The 22,590-nt window shown below is 32.4% G+C and overlaps 1 protein-coding gene across 1 annotated transcript in view; it reads right to left on the bottom strand.

Moving 5' to 3' along the window:
• The window catches only part of LOC127842327 (uncharacterized), a 29,630-nt gene extending 16,063 nt beyond the window's left edge, over positions 1-13,567 (bottom strand). Inside the window, exons 1-2 of the mRNA XM_052371771.1 lie at positions 13,478-13,567; positions 12,219-12,299 (exon numbers count right to left, since the gene is read on the bottom strand). Of these exons, the coding sequence (XP_052227731.1) occupies positions 12,219-12,253 (35 nt within the window). The 5' untranslated portion in view covers positions 12,254-12,299; positions 13,478-13,567. The remainder of the gene's footprint in view (positions 1-12,218; positions 12,300-13,477) is intronic.
• Between the last annotated feature and the right edge of the window lie 9,023 nt (positions 13,568-22,590).

Below are 22,590 nucleotides of genomic sequence, written 5' to 3'. Positions count from 1 at the left end.
AAAGTCACGAATTCTTCCTGATGAAGATCTAAATCTTTCTAAAGGAGATATCCCCGGTAAATCTTCCTTAGGAAGAATTAAATCTTCTTAGGAAGAATTCGTGACTTATGACCCTTTTAGCCGCGTCATCTTAATTCTTCCTGTAAATTTCGAATTGCTCCTTAGGAGGATTTAATTGTTCCTGCAAATGTTATAGCCAATCAGGTTCTGTTAAAAATAACAAACAATCAAAATACGCGTTACATTTCTCGCGCGCTATTATGTCATTCTATGAATTTTAAATTCTCCCTAAGGAAGATTTAAATAAATAACAGCCAATCAAAACCTTTTGATTCCACGCGCGCGCGTTATTTTATCTTCAATATTTGCAACATTGAATATAGCAACTTGATATATTTATGAATTTATAAATGTTGACATTAATTCATTGCGTTACATTGTGTAGTCATTCTCGTCTATTGTTATCAGGGCCGAACATGTCATATCAAAGGAATTTTCAAAGGAGTCTTTTCCAAACTCCTGATCAAGAAAAACTTTGAGTATAGTTGTGAGTAACTCATTCGATCCCAACTATTATCGAGACATCGCATTAGTGCGATGATTCGCTTAACTGTTTCTATTCGTTGTAAATTTTCTATATGATTAACGGACTTTCATAGGGCTGGAAAACTATACGACGGTCAATACTATAATTGCTACTAAATTATTTATACTAAGTAACTTAGTGTGAACAACTTAAGTATTGTTATTTTGACGAGTGACGTTTAAATACATCAAAATTATCACGTTTTTATTTAAAGATATGCCTGTTTCCATGGCGTGCATTCCAAAACAAGAGAACCACCTAGCGGGTGCAGACCGCTTATCTATTTTTCTTTTAAAAGGTGAAGGGACATATCTCAATACTTTAATCAAAAAGGGGGGAGGAATGGGGGTGAAAAGGGGTGTAGTGTGTGGTGTGGCCACATTATCTTTCAAAAATATAAACAAAAATGAAAAAACAATTGGGAAGGGGATTCTTGGGGTTGGTGGTTGGACGGTCTTTCAAAAATAGAATAATAAAAATAAATATGTGTGTTTTTAACCATGTTTCAAAGAAACATTTGTTTAGGGGGGGGGGGGGTCGGGAGTATGGGGTGTGGGGTGTATTGAGAATCAAATCTGATCATAATTAAAGAAGTTATAGCAATTTTTGCAAAATTTAATAGAGAGTCAATGTCATTTAAAGGTCAAGGTCAAATTAAACTTTCCAGGTACAGTAGCCTTATGATAGTATGAAAGTGTTTGAAGTTTGAAAGATAAACCTTGATACTTTAGAAGTAACGTGGATCTAAACACAAAATTTAACCAAATATTCAAAGTCAAAAGGGCTATAATTCCGTGAAAATGACAACCAGCTTTATGCAACTTGTCCTGTACAGTCCCCTTATGATAGTTAACGAGTGTTCCAAGTCTGAAAGCAATAGCAAGGATACTTTAGGAGTAAAGTGGACCAATACAAAAAACTTAACATAATTTTCAATTTTCTACGTATAAAGGGCCCATAATTCTGTCAAAATGCCAGTCACAGTTACATAACTTTGTCTACACAGTCCCCTTATGATAGTTAATAAGTGTTGCCAGTATGAAAGCAATAGCTTTGACACTTTAGGAATAAAGTGGACCTTAACCTAAAACTTAACCAAATTTTCAATTTTCTAATTATAAAAGGGGCACATAATTCTGTCAAAATGCCAGCCATAGTTACCTATCTTTGCCTGCCCAGTCCCCTCATGATAGTAAATAATTGTACCAAGTTTGAATGCAACAGCTTTGATACTTTATGAGAAAAAAGAACCTAAACACAAAACTTAACCGGACGCCGACGCAGACGCAGACGCCGACGCTCAGGTGATGACAATTGCTTTTTTTCATAAAATAGTTGAGATAAAACATCATAAATACCAGCAGTAAACAAGAGATGTGTTTGTCAGAAACGCAATGCCCCCAAATGCGCCGCTTTGAAGCCATACATTTGACTTTGACCTTGAAGGATCACCTTGACCTTTCACCACTCAAAATGTGCAGCTCCATGAGATGCACGTGCATACCAAATATCAATTTGCAATCTTCAATATTGCAAAAGTTATTACCAAGGTTAAAGTTTTGTGTTTGCCGATCACACAGACAGACAGACTGACAGACACACAGACAGACAGGCCCGAAACGATATACCCCCGATCATTTGATATATATAATTTAATTCGCTCGAATTTATATAACAGCTCTTAAACAACCTTAACACACCTTGTATACAAACCAAATGCGCAGTGTGCACCAAACCGTGACATTACCACGTGACCAGTTAGCTCGTTACTGGTTCGCCAGAGACGCGTATCTCATGGTAAAAACGTAATGGGCTACTGCTTCAATGAAAATAACATTGGCTAATTTTAATCTTAAATTAAAATGTTTAATTTATGACGCAAGTTTATTCTGTTTACAAGTTGTCACGATACCTTTCTAAAAATAGATCACTAAGCGATGTTAACTGTCTACTTTTTTTAATTGGTCGAATTGCTAACTCGAGCGCACGGGTTTTCGAAAAATAGTTCAACTTGTTTTTGTGAGCGTTGACACAGCGTTAAAAATTTTGAATTTGTAAGCAAAACCATGACATTTGAAAGTTTGGATTTAAATTTATTTATTGCAGGAGAATAAGAAATAATATCAGACACTAAAACCAAAGCAACAGAACGAAATGGTAGATTGGAATTGCTCAAACGCATAATGTATCTAAGTATGACATATGAATTCGATGGGCTGAAATGTTTTTATGCGGCTGTGCGTAGAGAAATTGAACTCGGGAAGAAAAAATGGAATGACAAATTCCAGTACTTAGAAATTGCTATCTTAAACAAATTTCAAATGAAACAGTCAAGCAATATCAAAAAATCAATTTCGCCAACATTCAAAAGCTAGAAACCAGATTCTCTGACTCTCAGTAAAGAAGAGTCAAATGTGTGGTTCTGTTCGCTTTACCAGAGAAAGAAATGTCAACACAAAAATGATCACACAGCTGTGGTGAAAGGGAAAATGCGACAAGCCCTACACATGTGTTCCACATGTTGGCAAAAAGAGGACAAAAAGCTTCAGCATCCTGAATGTTCACAAGAATGTCCAAGTCGACTGATGTGACTAAACAATATTTCAAACAAATTTGAAAAAGACGATGTGATAATAGACAAAATTCTACCAACATACTGTTTTAAATCATAATTAGATAATTTAAGTTCTAATTTAAGTTAACATATGTTTTCACATTCAAAATCATGCAAAATTTGTTCATGTACAAATAATTCGTATAATGATATGCCAGAGAAGATGAGAATTCATGAAAAAAGTTAAAGCTTCGGCACAATATAATTTTATTGGTTGTAAAATCTCAGTAAATAATAGAATCAATGCAGAATTTATGAAGACAATGCTACTTGATTATAATGATAAGACAGTATGTGAATTGTTAAAGTATGGTTTTCCTGTTGGTGTAGTAGAATATAATGACGAATTAGAAACCAAAATTTCAGTGTGGAAGTATTATAATCATAGAGGAGCTAATGAATATCCAGAAGCTATGTTAAATTATTTGTTGAAAGAAAAGAGTTACAATGTTGTGTTAGGTCCTTTTAAATCTAATCCTTTTAGTAGTAAGTTAAAAAATCTCCCCGTTAAACTCTGTGCCAAAAAAGGATGTCTCAGATAGGAGAATTATTTTAGACTTAAGTTTTCCAAAGGGTTCTGCCTTAAATGGCTTTATTTACAAGTAAGAATATCTAGGGGAATCTATAAATTTAGTGTTTCCAAAAATAGATGGCATGTGTGAATTGATAAAAGCAAAGGGGAATGGTTGTTTGTTGTTTAAAAAGGATCTTAAACGGGCTTATAGACAGATAAACATTTGTCCTGGTGATTATAATTAAGTGTCATTCATATACAAAAAGCACATATTTTGTGATACTGTTTTATCCATGGGATTAAGGTTAGCAGCTTACATTTGTCAAAGAGTAACAAATGCTGTTGCATATATATTACTTAAACTTGGTGTAATTGTTTTAAATAAATTAGATGATTTTGCAGGTGCTGAAAAAGTACAATATGCTGAGTTTGCTTATTTATGTTAAGAAAATATTTTACAAAAATGTGGCTTGGAAGAATCTACAGATAAATCTGTAAAACCAACTACAAGAATGATTTGTTTAGGTGTTTTGTTTGATACTTTAAAAATGACTATGGAAATATCACCAGATAGGTTGATTGAAATATTGTTATTAGTGGAGAATTGGTTAAGTAAGGAAGTCGCTTCGTTGAAAGAGATTCAACAATTACTAGGCAAGCTGAACTTTGTTGGAGCGTGTGTTAAAGCCAGCTGTATATTTAGCAACAGACTATTGAACTGGCTTAGGGAGGTATATGCATTGAACTGTGAACATGATTGTCATGCAATACCAGATGAAGTGAAGTTGGATTTAATTCTCGTGTGATTCTTGTTTAAGTGGTTGTGGGGGGTTCTTTCAAGGGCATTATTTTCATGCAACTTTCCCCACATTCATACAATATAAAGAAGTAAAACTCCAGCTGCTGGAGCAGTATTGAATTCTCATTATAAACAATTAGTTGGTCCTTTATTTAAGGCAAGTGACCGATTGCCCAAACAGTACAAAACAGCACAATACAGCACAATACAAACCAACATAAACACAAAATATGAATAAAGCTGGGGTCACCGCCTTGGAACGGTCAATGCAAAGCATTGGGGGTTTAAACCGGTTATAGAGCGCTCATCCTCACACTTGGCCAAGCATTATTCATAATACATTTAAGTGTAAATAAAATTTAACGTCATAGCATTGTAACTCAAATTAAACAATAATAAAAGGGAATTAAAACGCATTCAATTTAATTACAATTTAATTACTCAATGGTATTGAAGATACCAGAGCAACAGAGTTACAACTTTTTGACGAACGATCAAATGAAACTACAAACAGGTGTCAACTACATTCCTTCTTTTTAGAAAACAAATTAAGAATATAGCGTCATTAAGTTAATTTTTCAGATAATCATCGCGCAAATAAAGGAAGAAGCAGCAATAATGGGTGTACAAATTCCATATTACATTGCTTGGTTGTTTATGTGACTGCAAACAAAATAAAAATAAAAAATAATAATTAAATCAAACAAGAAACGTCTATCAGAGTGAAAATAAAAAATAAAATTGAACGTTATAAACCCAATGACCTATGAGTTATGATGTAATTGACAAGCGAAGACACAATGACGTGAACAAAATCCAGGGGCAGTACTGTAAAGTAATAATAAAACTATTAATGGGGGGCTACTGCAAAATTGAACTACTAATAAAACAAGTTTAGTTGATTAAATATTAAGAATCAAATGTATAAAAATGCTAATTCCATTAAAGCGACATTATTGGAATCAAACAGTACATATGTGTATATGGTGATTTGACAACTGACGACAGAAATGATTTGATGTACGATGTGAGTCCAAATGTAGTTTTCATGCAGATTTGTGCATACGACACAAAGACACCATTTTGTTCAATAGTGAAAAATGCCTATAATAAAACAAATGATTCCAAATTTTAAGAGAAGAAAGATATAGTGAATCGAAAACCATCAAACACGTGTTTTTAAGTACATAAGCATCGTATCCTTTTGATAAAAACACGCTAATTAAATTGAAAAGTTTAATAAGAACATTTGGTTTAACATATTTTAATTTGCGGACACGCTTGAAAACATCTCCATAAAATGATGGATGGGAAATTCCATTATTTAAATGCCATTTTAAAGAAACATTATATTTTCAAATTAAATCACCATACTTAGAGTAAAATTTAGCAAATTTACTTCTTAGGTTATGATACAAAAAGCCTTGCTTTAGCTTTTTTTTGTTAATATTAGATTACGATCATTAAAATCTTTAATACATGAACATGCTCTGGCATAACGTACCAACTGCGAAATATAAAAACAATAGGAAGGTCCTTTAGGGATGTTGCCATCTAGGAACGGAACATTCACAATTTCAAAGTTAAAGTCGTCCCGTTTGTCGTATAAACTAGTTTTGATCAAAATATTATTAATAGTTAAATATAAGTCTAAATACGCAGCGTCTGTATTGGATATACACGATCTATTTAAGACTAGTTTTTTTGGGTAGATTTTGTGAATATATTGTTCAAATAATGGATTATCTAAATAAAGTATGTCATCAATGTACCTACTAGTAAGGTTAAAACAATGAATCAAATCTTCTTGCTTAGTTTTAGATAATTCTAACAAAAATTCGCTTTCATAACAATATAAAAAAAAGGTCAGCTATAAGTGGCGCACAATTAGTAACCATAGAAACGCCAATAATTTGTTTAAATATTTTACCATTAAATTCAACAAACAAGTTATCCAGAAGAAAAGTAAGTGCTGCACAAAAGTCAAGACCAGTCCAAATGATATAATTATCGAATATCTGATTAGTAAAAAAACGGTTTTAGTGTTTAAAGCTAGATACAAACACTTCTCTCTAGCAAAAGTGTTTTCAATCAAAGAAACAAGTTTGAATTTTATTAAAGCGTGAGGAAGCGTTGTATATAGTGAAGAAAAGTCATAAGTACTTACCTGTGACACCTTATATTTTTTTCTTTTCAATTTTATCAATAACTTCTTAGGGATTTTTATTGACCAAAAACTGGTTAATATTACTATTTTCATAAACTTTATTACAAAAGTTAGCTATATGATATCTAATAGCACTCAATGCAGATGTAAGATACACTGATAATTGTTTGGTGGTACAAGACACTGAATTAGCCATAAAACGACTTTTATTTGGCGTCTTATGTAATTTAGGTATCCAGTAAAGTGATGGCAATTTCTTGTCAGTAATATTGACTATTACATTTATTTATTTTTTGCATTGGGCAATATGGTCGGCAATAATTTCATTAGGTTGCTTATTGTACTCACAATATGATGTAGTTTGTGAAAGTTCTTGTGAAATAGTTTGAAGATAAAACACTCGTCATATTATTATAACATTATTAGCAGCCTTATCAGCAGGAACTATGACGAATTTAGATTTTAAGTCTTAAAGCAATTTACAGAGATTTTGTTTATTAAATTTAGGTGAATGTGGTAGGGCAAAAGGATTTGTATCATAAAAACATATTTTATTCATGGTCATACTAAATATTTTTGTTTTCCAATCATTGAGTGCAGTAATTTCAGCATTTTCCTTCCTGCACCATTTAGTGCAATAATCCTGTAAGGATGTTACGATTTTCTTAATGCAGTCATCAAAATCAACAGGAATAGGCAGTCTGTACTTAGGGCCTCTGCGTAGTAAATTTCTAAGGTTTTTATTTTGAATGAAATTAAGGTCCCCAGTAATAACATGTCCAACTGGACCATTTATATATTTGGAACTAGAACAGTCACATAATGTAGGACAATTTATTATTACATTTATATCTGTGGAATTAGAATTATAATTAAAAACGATACTTCTTACAGGTTAACTATATTTGTAGCAAATAAGTGGTGATTCAGTATTGCGGAAATAAGGGGGAATCAACCGACGTACATTTTTATCATTGAATATTTTTGGAAGGTCAATTAAATCAAGACCTTTGTTACAAAACTCAATTTTGATACGATATCTAGTTTTGTTAAGTGCATTTTCAATAAAAGGTTTAAGATGGTAGTCAGTGAAAGATTCAATAATACAAGCACATTCATATAGAGGGTCAGATTGAAGTAAAATAAGTTTACATTCCTTTTTAATATGCGCCAACGAAGAAACAGAAAGAGAGCAAAGTGCACTTAGTAATTTATGTTTACCCTCATTTTGTAATAATGTGTAGCAGTCATTAAAAGAAAGCACACGTTTAAATTTACGCCTTAAGTTACTATTTTTCCTAATGCCGTGTGAACGCTTATTTCTTAGACGTTTACTAAACAGAGAAAATGAAGTAATCGATTTATTTTTAGAAATTGTTCCAACATTTAGAATATTATCATTTAATCCAAGTGGGTAAGCTGATTGCAAACGTTTAATCCATTCAAATTCTGGCATGCACCTTGCTTTTAATTCGCACTGATTTGAAGTACTATTATTAAAAATAAGTTGCTCCACAGGTTGAATTGAAATATTTGTTACGCTATGACCCGTTTTATTAAAGTGCTGGTAAATGAAGTTGTAAAAGTTATTGTTATTTTTAATTAAAAAAAAATGTTCCCTAAAACGTGTTTTAAGTGATCTACCAGTCTGCTTAACGTATTGCGCACAACAACAGGGTACATTTCAAGTAATAACATAAAGTGATAAAACACATGCATAGACTTTCATGAGACATCGGATTTAATGTTAACTGAAAAATTGCGGTTATTAACAGATGAAAGAATAAAAGAGGATATATTTAAAAACTTGCAACATAAACACTTTCTGGAGTTGCACTTATTTATTGTAGGATACCGATTACACGGAGCTTGATTACGCTGCGAACTAGAACCCTGCCGGATTGTACCTCAAATGAAAGATGTTCGAAGTAAACTTAATTTGACTGTAGGTTTAGAAAAAAGTAATTGTCTATAATTTAACGGCAAATGAATACTACGTGCAATAGGAATTCTCAATGGTGAGAGAACAACTTTCGGGTCTTGTTATCAATCTGTCCATAGGTTATTTATTTGGCGAAACCACCAATCTTATAGTTACATTAATACACATTGCCAAGTCAACATACATAAAAGAGTAAAAGGCAGCTTGTCAGATAATGGTCTGTAAAAATATTCAGTATAACCTGCAGAACTCTCAATTGATGAAAATACACGTTTACTTTATAAGTACAGAGAATGTATAAGAATCAAAGTATAAGAAAGGTCTTAAACAAGGTTTCTTAAAGTAATAATACAAACACAATACCGCCACCAGCCTCTGAAGGCTGAAAATATAACAACATCGAATTAGATTTACATATAAGTGCACTAGAAATGTTGACCATTGTAGTGTTTGTACATCTATGGCATATGGCATTTAAGAGTAAAAAAATGGTAGTACAATGTGATAACATGGCTGTGTGTATTGCTTTAAATTCAGGAAAAGCTAAGTGTAAATTTATGCAAAAATACTTGAGAGAAATTATATTTTTGCGGCTTTAAATGAAATTGAAATTAAGGCGGTACACATATCTGGTGTGGATAACAGGATAGCAGATCATTTGTCTAGGTGGCATTTGAATAAAAGTCATAGAAAGATCCTTGGTAGTGTATCATGTTGTTTCAGACAGACAGATGTCTCAATTTGGTGAGGACTTGAGAGCATCAAATAGACGAGCTTATGCTGAGGGATCAAGGAAAAAATTCAAAAAAGATCCAGTGGGAATCATTTCTTTTGTTTTGCTTTCATTTTGGGTTAGTTATTCTTTCTGCATCATCCCTGACTTTACAATAATATGTACAGTTTCTAAGTAGATCATTTAAATCAGTTGATTCAATTCGTAATTATGTAAGTGGAGTTCGAACCATGCATCAAATCCTTGGGTTTTCTTTAGATAAAGTAAATAATTTCATACTGAATCTAACCTTTAAAGGAGTTTCTAGAATGCTTAGTCATCAAGTTAAACAAGCCTTACCCATATCTCCAGAACTTTTGATAAAAATGTATGCGGTACTAGATAATTCTAACATAAACTCATCAGTTTTCTGGTATTTATTTGTTTTCGCAATTTTTCTATTAGCTAGAAAATCTAATTTGGTCCCAACAACATTACAAGATCTAAATGATCCTAAACTCTTATTGAAGGGTGATGTGTCTATTGAGCAGCATAAGTTATTGGTTAAAATTAAATGGACTAAAACTATACAATTTGGACAACGTGTATTAACCAGTCCATAAGTAGTTGTTAAAAATTCACCATTGTGTCCTTTGGCAGCATTTAAGGATATGATAAGTAAAATTCCTGCTGGACCTGAATCTCCTCTATTTGTATTGAAGTCAGGAATACCAGTCACATATAACATTTATTTGAAAAAGCTGCGTAAAATTTTTATCAAAATGTGATGTAAATCCAAATTCTTACTCTACTCACTCTTTTAGAAGGGGCATGACTTCCTTTACATTTAGATTAAACGTATCCGCTGATAAAATTCAGCTTTTAGGTGACTGGTGTTCAGACGCTTATAAAAAATATCTGCATATGTCTCTAGAAGATAAAGTTGAAATTGCTGAATTCATATCTGAACATATATAATAACATGTTGAATAGTGTATATATGTAAATAATAGTGTATATATGTAAATAATTATATTTTTTTCCCACAGAAATCAGAATAGACTGATTCATTATGCAGTCATATAAATAGGTAAGAAAATGCATGTTGTCGTTAAATGTTTATATAAGATCAGTTTTATATGTTGTCTGTTTTTGTTGCTTTAGTTTGCACGCTTTATATTATTTCAGTAAATGAATGGACACGCTTATTATGTCCCTATTGCTTGATTGTGTTGTTTTCTTGTATTGTGTGTTTGGCATTAAGTTGGCTTTTGCATGAATATTCTATGAATTATTACATGTGACTTATAATTATCTTAAATGAATTTGTATGTATGATCAAATTATCTATTTGATTAGTATTATTTCTTGTTTGAATTGTAAATTCAATAATGATAGTATTTGAATTAATTTTCGCTGTGTTACAAGGACAATAAAAATTTAACTATTATTGAATTTGTCATTCATTGTAGTTATTACTTTATATAATTTCTCACTGATGAAAACTTAAGGAAAGAAATTGTAGTGAAGCTTCAGTAAGAAACTGAATAATCGTCTCACTATCGGTAAATATGACGCACTTAAATTCACATGCAAGTTTTGTTAAGTTGTCGATTACTGAATTACTGAAACGTTCGCCACAGGGCTATAACTGACTACATGACAGTTAAACACCGTCAACGCTTCATTTAACACAACGCTTCAGTTGTTGCATCCTATTATTGTTTGTCTCATTGCAATCTTAAAAATATATGTTTTAGAAGCAATCGTTAAGCTTTATAAAACATATGATTTATCGCTTTTACACTGTACATACATTCTCGAAATCGAACATTATCATAAGATAATATTTATCTCATTTTTATTAAAGTTAGTTCTCATTTAAAGTTTAACTTATTCAGTAGTATACACAAATAATTATTTACTGTTCTTTATAAATTGATATAATTTGTCTAATATATCTTTTTTATACAATAACAAGCAGTACAGTGTTATCTAAAAAATTAGATCAATAAGTTATTTGTATAATTAGGTATAAATAAACCTGTAAACCATTGATGTTACAACAGCTTTAAATTTATACCACGTAAGCTGATTTTATAATGATTTATGATTTTGCGGATACGGATGCGGATACGGATGCGGAAGATGGAATACTAGCCTAATTCTATCAATCGTTCAACGATACAATCTATGAACACTGCGTTGAATTGATGAATTGTTTGATAAATATATGAACACAGATACAATAAAGATCATATCAAGGTTTTTGTGCTAGTCTTAACGAAATTCTAAACGTACATTGAGAATAAGAAATTATTGTCATGTCTTGTGTCACGCTTTAAATAATGTAAGGATGAGACTTTAAATAATGTAAGGATGAGACTACAAAGAGAATAGAATAATGTAGGCGAAAAAATACAAAACGATGAAAGAAAACCATAACCAAAAGAACAATAGCAATTTATACTCTTACTACTACTACCACTATTATATCTGTAGTGTTTCTTCTACAGAATACACTATTTATCACCACTAAAGGAACACCATTTAAGTAACAAACACCATTGAAAGTTATACTGTTTTTATTTACATCCGTACTCGTCAAGCATACAAATCAGCCTGTTTGCGTACATGCTATCAAAGCGGCATTCATGCCGGGGACGTGTCCAGCAAGTTGGCGTGGCCAGTGCAAGCTACACCACAATATCTAATGTAACTTTTTTTTTATACTATTACTACTTCTACTACTACTACTACTACTACTACTGCTTATGAACGGTTTTCCTTCAATTACTTATTTATCCCGATACATAAACTGGCTTACCGGTTGAAAATATCCACTACCACTTCACGACAAACACGATTACGAGTTCCAACTCACCTCACTTTAAACCCAGTAAGCTTCAGTTTACGCATGCACGCGTGAGATGGTTACGATTCACTGCACAAGATGATTCCAAAGCTGAAAATAGAAATACATCTTAAAGGCCAAACACCTTGAAATGAAATACATGGCGTAGTAAAATTAAGTATAAATAAGAATATGAATTAGACTATGTCTGGTGGTAACAAGGTAGAAATCCGTCTTTTTGCGCTTTAAAACTTAAAAATAATCGCTTTTGTCGAAAAGGACCTATACGTATAGAAATCCTACTTTCTGTTTTAAAATTTAAACATTAAATAAATAACTTGCTAACTAGGCTATAGATTTTATTACAATTGTGCATACTTTCAAATTGCATCTTCAGTTCAACCTGTCCCAGCGACCACCTCTTAAAATAGACCACCTGTCCATAAGGACTACAACCACAGGGGCCAGTCAAAAAATAAAATAAAAATAGTATATTTAAGTAAATTATATATACTATTTTTTGACTGGTCCCTGTGACCACAACGATTTCCTCCCGAAAGATTTCACTATATATTGACTCGCGAATAAAGCCCACCTGCGAACAAAGACCAAGGACCGCCATTTTACATTCCCAAATGTCCATTTTGATACCTAACAAATACCATTTCAATCATAACAATCAACGAGTTCGCAACTTTCAATAATAAAAATAGCCACCATTACGCTGTGACAGTCACGTGATAAACATCTAACCAGTAGACTCGTAGATCGCTATGGAGATATTGGCAAGTGAAAGTTTACTGCACTCGATAGCAGTTGTTTGTTTACTTAACACACATTGCTAATTGGTAGCCACCTGCTTCTTTTATGCATTTATCAGTTTGTCGAAAGTGCAAGAAGCTGCCTTCGTATTTTAGTAACTCGTGATTAATGTACTAATTGAAAAAAAAAATCAAACACAAGTTTGCGGCTTTCATCAACTCATTAAGGAAATTTACGGTTTCGTTACAATTACAATGCCAATTACAAACATACATTTTGATTGTCATTCCTTTCTTAAATTTCTCCGTGATAAGACGTGCAAAGATTATCGATACGGAATTTGTCAGTTCATGTACATAGTCACGTATGTCAATAGTTATTTATACATGATATGATTAATTAAATAAAAAAAAGGAAATTGAAAGAATAAATATAAAATCAAAACTGTGTTTTCAATCCTTTATGACATTATACATGCATTAGTGTTCAACCATTTAAACAATAGAGCACATACATAGATAACGTACCTGTTAAAATCCTACTAGCATATTTTGCAAAGTTTCAATCGACCCTGTGAATAAAGACCACATGTGAACAAGGACCACAACGACTAAATCTCTTAATGGTTTTTATTGACTATCGACAGGTTAGACTGTATATGTATTGATTAACTTGCTATCGGTTCAAGTCAAATTAAAGCCTATCTACACATGATAGGGACTTACACAAGACGTGTGAACGATTTATGGGTCGTTTATATGGTCAATTATGGTGTTTGTTCACTAGAAATGGTCAATAATGATCGATTTTTCCCGTTATGTGTAGAGGAAGAGAAATTTAAGGTATGCTCAATGTGTTTGTGTGTTTACATTCAATGTTTTACGACTGTTTCAGTTGTGTTTTAAATAGAAGCAGAAACTGATGTCTGTTGAGCAAGTGCGTAATTTAGGAAATTCTGGGTAATTACAATAAATTGTCGTCAAACGTCACATTTGATTGCTCCCGCCCACTTAAAATATATTTACACTATTTTTTAACGGCGACTATAAATCAACATCTTTTAAAATTTTAACCTTTGACATTTACTGAATATACCTTCAACACACTTTTTATTTAGTTTTTGTGCACGACAGAATGATAACATCTAAGAAACGACCAGTCATAGTGTCTGTGAAATTTGCATTTACGAATTTCCTGGTCAGGACTACTAATGATTCGTCGCTTTCATGTAAATAGTGAAATGTCTAGGACGTTGCCAGTTATCATGAGATCTACAACCCACCAACCAAGCGATTCAAGCAGCATGCCAGTTCGTTCTACAGTAGTTGGATGCAATGGTGTCCATGTGTCACAGAAGTTGAATGAGGTTAATTAGAATATCATTAGTTACCTTATCTTTTTTCGGCATAGCTGTTTAACGTCACTTTTGACCTTACCTGACCTGTGTAAGTGTCCAACAAAATTCAAATACAATTTCCCGCGGCTAATCACGAATAAATACAGTTCATTTATTCCATTGGCTGATTTGAGTATACCACCAGAACATTGGAAACATGTCCGCGTCTTTGTAACACTGTTTAACTGCATGAAACAATTGTATCTCTAATGAAAATGCTTAATAGATAGAACAGTTTTACACTCAACTCTCGACATCAATACAGTTTGTGCGTGCACCTTTTATTTTCAGAGGATTGCCAGCGCAAGAGCGTTTGTACTTAAACGCTATGTTCTTATATTTAGTACATACTTCCATATTCCTGTCAGCATGTTAACATGTAAAAGTATAAAGTGCAGTGGAAGCGTGGCCTCACTTTAATGCATTGCATTTCAACCCGCGAGGTATCAGGGTCAGTGTGTGTTAATGTCAGAGTTTATTTACAGGTCATCACTGCGTCTTCACGACTACCTTATGTGCTGACCTGAGTTCGCGGCCAGTAAAATAATCGTTATGTAATATAGACGCTATCGCGTGAACTAGGTGAACTGGAATTTTCTTTAGACCAGAAATATGTTAAATGAAGATATTCAGCGATATAATTATGGTATGTCAATAATAGATTCTTAATGTGTTTTCAACAATACCATGATAAATATTATTTTTGATTAATTTAACAAGAATTATTCCATTGACTAATGTATTAAGCATGAGCGCGATGATTCTCGATACTGTTAATAGTCGAATCAAAACCACTAAAACAGGTTTGTTCGAAGAACGCGCTTATAAATATTTAAAATATGTACGGATACTTCGCGTGTGGCCGGTTGACTCATATGTTTTAATTTCACTTCCATTCTTCTTTTGGTTTTCTGTTTTGTATCTATTGTTTTATGACCAGCAATATGTAATACTGTAAAATAAGCCGCGAAAACTCCGAGTAACATCCCGTACTGCGTGTGATGCAGCTAAAAACTGCACAGAAAAATACATTCACTATCCTTGATCTCATTCATTGAACTCTTTACATTTCACAAAATCCAACCACAATCAACGCCGTATATCTTTTTTAAAGATATGTCTTGTTATTTAGTGACACCAGCATCAAATGATACCGCAAATAAATAATAAATTTAAAACATTTACTGAAACAGTTTATTAGACACAGTCACGTGTTTTGTTGTATTAAAGATACTACAGAGAATTAAATTTCAACATGAATGCATATCTAAATGTTACTATATAAACATGTATAATATGTTTTTGAATGAAACTATTTTTTTGACTAAACTAAACTAATCCACCCTGTCGTAGTTATGATGTGCTGTTGGGGAATTTTCTTACATGAGCAGGACAGGGTGTTCATGAACTGATCTGATCCGTGGGTAGATGTGCCTTGCACATGGATGGCAAGAGACTCACAAAGACACCATGAGACGACAGAGACCTACTCTCTGGCAAAACTACTAGAGGCTGACCCTGGCAACCTGGCAAACGAGTAATATATATATTATATATATATTATTTGTTCTATACCATGCCAGATAAACATCCTCCCAATTATTATTCAAACAGTATATAAATGATAAAAATGTGTGCACTTCATTGGCCTTTTGCATGTAAACATATTTACATGTACTTTTTTAGCATCGTTTTACATTATGATTTACTTTTTATTGCATTCTGTTGCTTAGTGTGCCTTGTTGGTTAAACTGAATTCACTGATTTGTTTCTTTTTCTTCATATACAGCACTGTTTCTCAATAAAAGATTTAGTGCCGGTGCCTTTTTGTTAAGAGGCGGGAAGTTGTTTTTGTTGTTGTTGTTTGTGGTTTTTTTCGTGTTTTTGTACTTTTCTTATTTTCTTTCCAACACAAAATCACATTCCAATGTTTTATTCTTAAAATGTGTACCTGATTCAACGAGATAACAAATTGCGTACCTTAAAGTAACCTGAATCAAAGAGAAAACAAATAACTTTTTTCAACTTTTGTTATCTTCAACAAAGATATAGAGAATACTAGGTTAGAGTTGAATACAGAGAAGTTTATGTTGCGAGGCTTAGAACGCCGGAAGCGCGAGCCTTGGCGAGCGCTTTCGGTGTTCGAGCCGAGCAACATAAACTTCTCTGTATTCAACGCTAATCCTAGTATTCTATTTATCCCATTTGATTTTTTCAACGTGACAAACATAAATAGATCTAATAACCTTAACAATAATTTTAATTCAGTCATAAAAGCGCTTAAAATCTAACAAATGTAACCATGCGTAGTGATATACATGTATTTGTTCTGGTACGCAAAATAGTCTTTAAAAAATTCACACACAAACTGTAAAACGAGTAAAAATATCACCATATGCCTACATTCAATTTTACGCAGTATGCGAATTTTAACACATTACGACCGCGAAAAGAAGATTTTACTTTACTATAATTCATTTTATTTTCGAAAGAAAATGATCAAAATCCAAAATGGCGGCGATTGCTTCTGACAAAATGCTGTCGATGTCAACATACATGTACACCATCGACGACCTAGTTCTGGCTACCATAACTTTAAATGTCGCTTTTTATGATTTTTGACTGGCGCGACTTTGTACAGGTCTGTCATTCCTAAATAAACTGTACGCTGAAGTTTCTTCAGCTATCGAAGACCTTGACAATTTTGACGAGTAAACAGACAATTGCAGCGACTGACACTTTATTTGACAAAATATACGGGGCAATACGTTTTCCGACTTCGGACGACGAATTTAAGGACGCGCAGAACGTGTTTTTTTTATAATGTTATGGGTATGCCGTGTGTGATCCGATGCATCAATGGCGTCCATGTTAAAATCATTTCCCCGAGAACAGGGAACGACAAAAGTACAAACAAAAATCAAAACACGTAAGAACTAGTATCTTACCTTTAATTACCCTTTAAAATCCATCTAATTAAAAATAATCCATTTAACTCAATAATTGACGATTTTGCATCTAGGGTCTTTAATAATTATTTTACATAGTTAAATAAAATCCCTTATGCCATTCTATCACTTTATTCAAATGAGTTTATGAACGCGATAAACTTTCTTCTTCGTCACAAGCTACGTCATGTACTCTACATTACTGCTGTTCAAATGAACCGGAGCAGTTTATCTAATAATAGCCGTTCGTAAACTCGGTTGCATTTGCAGATTTCTGCATACAAACATAATTATGTTTAAACTTGCACAATGTTTTATTTATCTATGGTAAATGCCCTTATTGTACGAGAAAATAATTAAATATATAAATACACAAAGAATGGAAAACATTCCAGTACACAACAGATAAATGAGTAGAAAATACCCGTGTACAAAATGGGACGTTCCCAATTCCAGTGTGGTGCTATTTTTACCATCTTATACTTTACACAGCTCTATGCCTAACGTGAATTAAATAGGAAAGCAAACATAGCAGATTATTCATGAACTGTGCGATATGTGTATGGCTTGTTGTACATTCTTAATATTTAAGTTAAATGTCAAAAGTATATGCTTTGGTTATAAACAATGCAAATTACACGAAATAAGGAAAATGTGATCAATTGACAATTCAGATATGTCGACATACAGTGCATGTAGAAAACATGTGAAATAAGTCGCGTTTATAATAAATCGTCAAAAAAATGGGGAAAATGACGCAATAAGTATGTCATTTTATGACGCCATCAATCAGCTGATTCATTAAAATTTTGTCATATGACTAGATTTAAAGGTTGAAGGTCGTATAATTTTGAAGCTTAAGTTTTGTCGACTTTGTTTCTTATGAAAAATCATTCAGTGGTAAAGTAAATATAAATAAAAAAATAACAAAACAAAAATCGTGTAATTTTATATTTTATTTCAACAGTTCTTTTGGTGAATGTGTCATATATATATTTTTCTGCAAAATATGCACATTTTCTTCTAATGGGTGACCTTAAAATTCGATCAATGAACCAAACAATATCGACCTAATTTTAGCGCATATCACATGACGTCATTTAAAAAGTAGTCCGTGCACGCGACAGGTATATTCCACAGTGTTGAATACAAGCAAGTATATTCCACACCGTGTTATACCGTCAATGTCGCGGTGAAAATGGGATAAATGTTTCTTGCCTGTAACTTGTCTTTTTCAGCAAAGGATTCGTTATGCTATTTTTCATCTGTTATTACAACTCCTATTTACCTTTCTGTCTACACACACTTGTTTTTTTTAAATTGTTATTCTTAATTGTTCTTTCCAACACAACATCACATGCAATCGTGTTATTACTAAAGTGTGTACCTGATTCAATGTGATAACAAATTATTCCAGCTAATAATCTATATGGGGCCCATATGGGTCCAATGTGGGCACCTATATGGGTCCCATGTGGGCTGCCAACATGGGAACCAGATGGGGAGTGCAACCGGGCTCAATATGGGTCCCATCTGGGCTGCCCCATGTATGTATGAATGTAACACAATATAGGTGCATGTGCACAATTTAATAAGTTTGAGTTTGTTAACATCAACCAACGATGTCACCTTAACAGGCTTTGTCGTGGAACGGCGAATATATACGGATTTGTTGTTACAAATATTCATAGATAACTTCTTTATAGTGTATATAATTATATGAAAATGTTAAAACTTACTTTATATGTTAACTTAGTATCATAAATAATTTTAGTCGTAATAAAATTAATAATAAACAAAGGCTATTGATCGTCTCATAAAATAGTTACCAATTTAAAGGGACTGTAAACCACGACGACGAAGAAAAGAAAAGTTGTAAAATACCGTATTTTTCTTACAATTATTAGTTTTTATTGATTAAAATATCACGACTGGTATATTAAATTACTTTAAAAAAGTTGTTAAGTTTGCATATTTTCAGTATATTCGGCAATAAATTTTACTGGGTATGTCTACCAGGTAACCTACCAGTTAACTATAAATAACGCCAGTAGATTGATCATCATCGTCACATGGTAAACCCATGAATGCAAATTGAGCATGCGTAGAGAATTGTATATATATATATATATATATATATATATATATATATATATATATATATATATATATATATATATATATATATATATATATATATATATATATATATATATATATATATATATATATATATATATATATATATTATATATATATTATATATATATATATAATGAGCAATCTACTTGCGTTATTTATAGTGTGTATATCTTTATGTCGCCTATTTTCGCGATGTACTTTCGATTTCACATCGCGAAATTTTATTGCCGAATATAATGAAAATATGAACTTTTTTTCAAGTAATGTAATATACCAATTGTGATATGTTAATCAGTATAAATTAATAATTGAAAAAAATACGGTATTTTACAACTTTTCTTTTCTTCGTCGTCGTGATTGACAGTCCATTTAATGTTACACTTCTCAAATTTGTTATCTATACATATTTTGATGATTATATTGTGTAGGGGATAGTAAGTGATTTGTTCAAACCAACGATGTGCAGTGGAGGTTATAATTAAGGCTTGTGTCGACCTGCGTTTTAGAATGAGCAGATCCAAGGACCTGTTCTTTTTTAAGTATTAACCCGTCTATTTAATTACCATGAACAAACACGCGTCAACATTCATCCAAACTTTGAACATATGCCTTTTCTAAAGTACATGTAGTTTGTTTTTCACAGCAGTATGTAACATATATATACAGAAGGAGACTTTTACAACCTATTTTAATTTGAATACCTGTGAATTAAAAAAAAATCGAGACTCAGTTTACGGGCTTATTTGTCACTAGGACTCGGAGGACCAAGAAATTAAAGAATTGTGCGGGCTTCTTTGCTCGAAAAGGATATTTATTGTACAAGTGACTGTTAACCAAGAATCATTAGGGCTTATTTGCTCAATGATTGAGTTACATCAACCAGCTGTCTTTTAGTCACGCTTAGGCCCTCTAGTTGTGTCTTATAGTAACACTGTAATTTTAACCTTCAAGTTGTGTCTTGTAGTCACACTTGGTCAGTCTATTTGTGACTTGCAATCACGATAGTTCAAATAAGGTTAAAACCCAAAAGAAGTGTCCTTAAGGATGACAGGTGACTAAAAGCTGTGGGATCCGACAGCCAGAGTGCAGAAATATCCTTTTACGTATCCTTTTAGTTAATGAAAAACAGTGTCTTTATGTTGCCAAATATTTGCTCATCAAATCATTATAATTATTGTCTTAACCCAGGTTTTATCAATTTATTACATAATATTTTACTTTTACTGTGTTTTAATAGTTTCTTACAGCATTATTATTTATATCACACATATTTAGATCATTAAATTCATTTAATTAATGCTGCATAATATTAGCAATACCTCTTATTTTTTATCAATATTATGTACATATATATGTTTTGTTCAACGCCATTGAATATAATTATATAAATAGGCGTTTCATCAAATTAGCAAGTTTCAAGTTTCAAGTTTCAAGAAGGTAAATACGCAGAAAAAAACTAAAACTGTTTGCATATTGACTGCTATTGGACAACTTTGCTTTTCGAAATCTTAAGTACTTTTTCATTGAAAAATAAGTTATTTAAAATCGAAATAAACGTATTATCCAAAATCAGCACACCAAAACAAAACTTATAACGAACATAAAACACATGTACGTTAATGAAACCATGCAATTATTGACGTGTTTATTATAAATAATTATATAAATAATCAATTTATAATTAGCTACAGCGCACACATCTAGCATGCATCTTGAATATTCTAAGCAGTATCAATTACAACAGTAAAATGTTATCTGACTGAAGAAATAACAAACTACTAATAATTAAACAAGAAACCGTCGGAGACGGGTGATGCTCCCCAAAGGTGTTTTTTTTTGTCACAATATTGCACTATATATTCAGATAAAAGGAAACGTCTTGAGGAGCATAACTTTGGACAAAATAATACGATGGATGGTTTAGCAACTTAGAAATTTAAAAGGGCCATAACTCTTTAAATAATTCATCTAACCAGAACCCACAAATAACATGCGCATCTCCTCAAGGTAGTTAAGCTTCCCATAAAGCTTCATTGAATTCAAGTCAGTAGTTGGGGGGACAAGAATTGCATTATATATGTACAGTTTATAGAAAATTTCAAGGGGCCATAACTCTGTGAAAAATCATCCGACCAGAACCGGCTGATAATATGCACATTTCCTCTTGGTAGTGAAGCTTCCTATAAAGTTTAATTGAATTCCGGTCATTAATTGCTGAGAAATAGCCCGGACAAAAATTGTGCACGGACACACGAATACACTCACGGACAGACGAAGCAGCGACTATATGCTCCCCTCAATTTTTTTTGGGGGGGGGAGCATAAAAATAATAATCGAAAAATGTACCTATGAATGCGCTCACAAGTAGGCATCTCCATAGACGGTTGTCCATTCTCACTACTATAGCAGCAACGAATAATTGCCGGAGCTCTTTGACAACAGTCGGGTCGATAGCCTTAACACGCTCAACCGAGACAGTAGCTATGGAATCCGGCGACGTCAACTATAAAATTTTCAAGCTTTCCATTGAGGCGTTGAAAACTTCAAGCTTGAGTGTATCATGTTAGGCATATTTATTAGACTAAACAATTACTATTGTATTTTATGTTATGGGTGAAACGTTAACTTTAACGCATGTAAAGATAAAATCAAAATAACAAGCTTTCAGATGTCAAACCAGACAAGTGTGGTTTTAAAAAATAACATCAATATGCACAACATGAATAATTAATTTAATGTAATGGGCTAGTCAGTGAAACGTGAAAAGTCGCTGTTAATTCGTGTACATATAATATCAACACAACACACCATTTAAATCTAGACAAGTGTTTGTTATAAAAATCGACAAACGATAATTGATAATTGTTTTTGTCCATCAAACAAATAAGCCAGCACAACATTAAGCTGAATCCATTTTTATCAATGAAGGATTAACAAGAATCTTAGCCAAAACATGCTTTTTAATTTTACCAAGAAGACAGTTTTACATGTGTAAATGAAGCGATAGTATATGTATTATCTTTGATATATAATGTAATTGTGTATAGTCAGAGATTCTAGTCATAAGTTGATAGTATATTGAGCGTCTTTGTGTATAGAATCTATTATATAGGATTTAAGATGATACATTCTCTGTAACGCTCAATTATAGTTC

The sequence above is a fragment of the Dreissena polymorpha genome, chromosome 8, assembly GCF_020536995.1.
Source record: "Dreissena polymorpha isolate Duluth1 chromosome 8, UMN_Dpol_1.0, whole genome shotgun sequence".
Lineage (NCBI taxonomy): Eukaryota > Metazoa > Mollusca > Bivalvia > Myida > Dreissenidae > Dreissena > Dreissena polymorpha.
The sequence above is the reverse complement of the archived record's forward strand: the minus strand, read 5'-3'. Positions and strand labels throughout refer to the sequence as shown.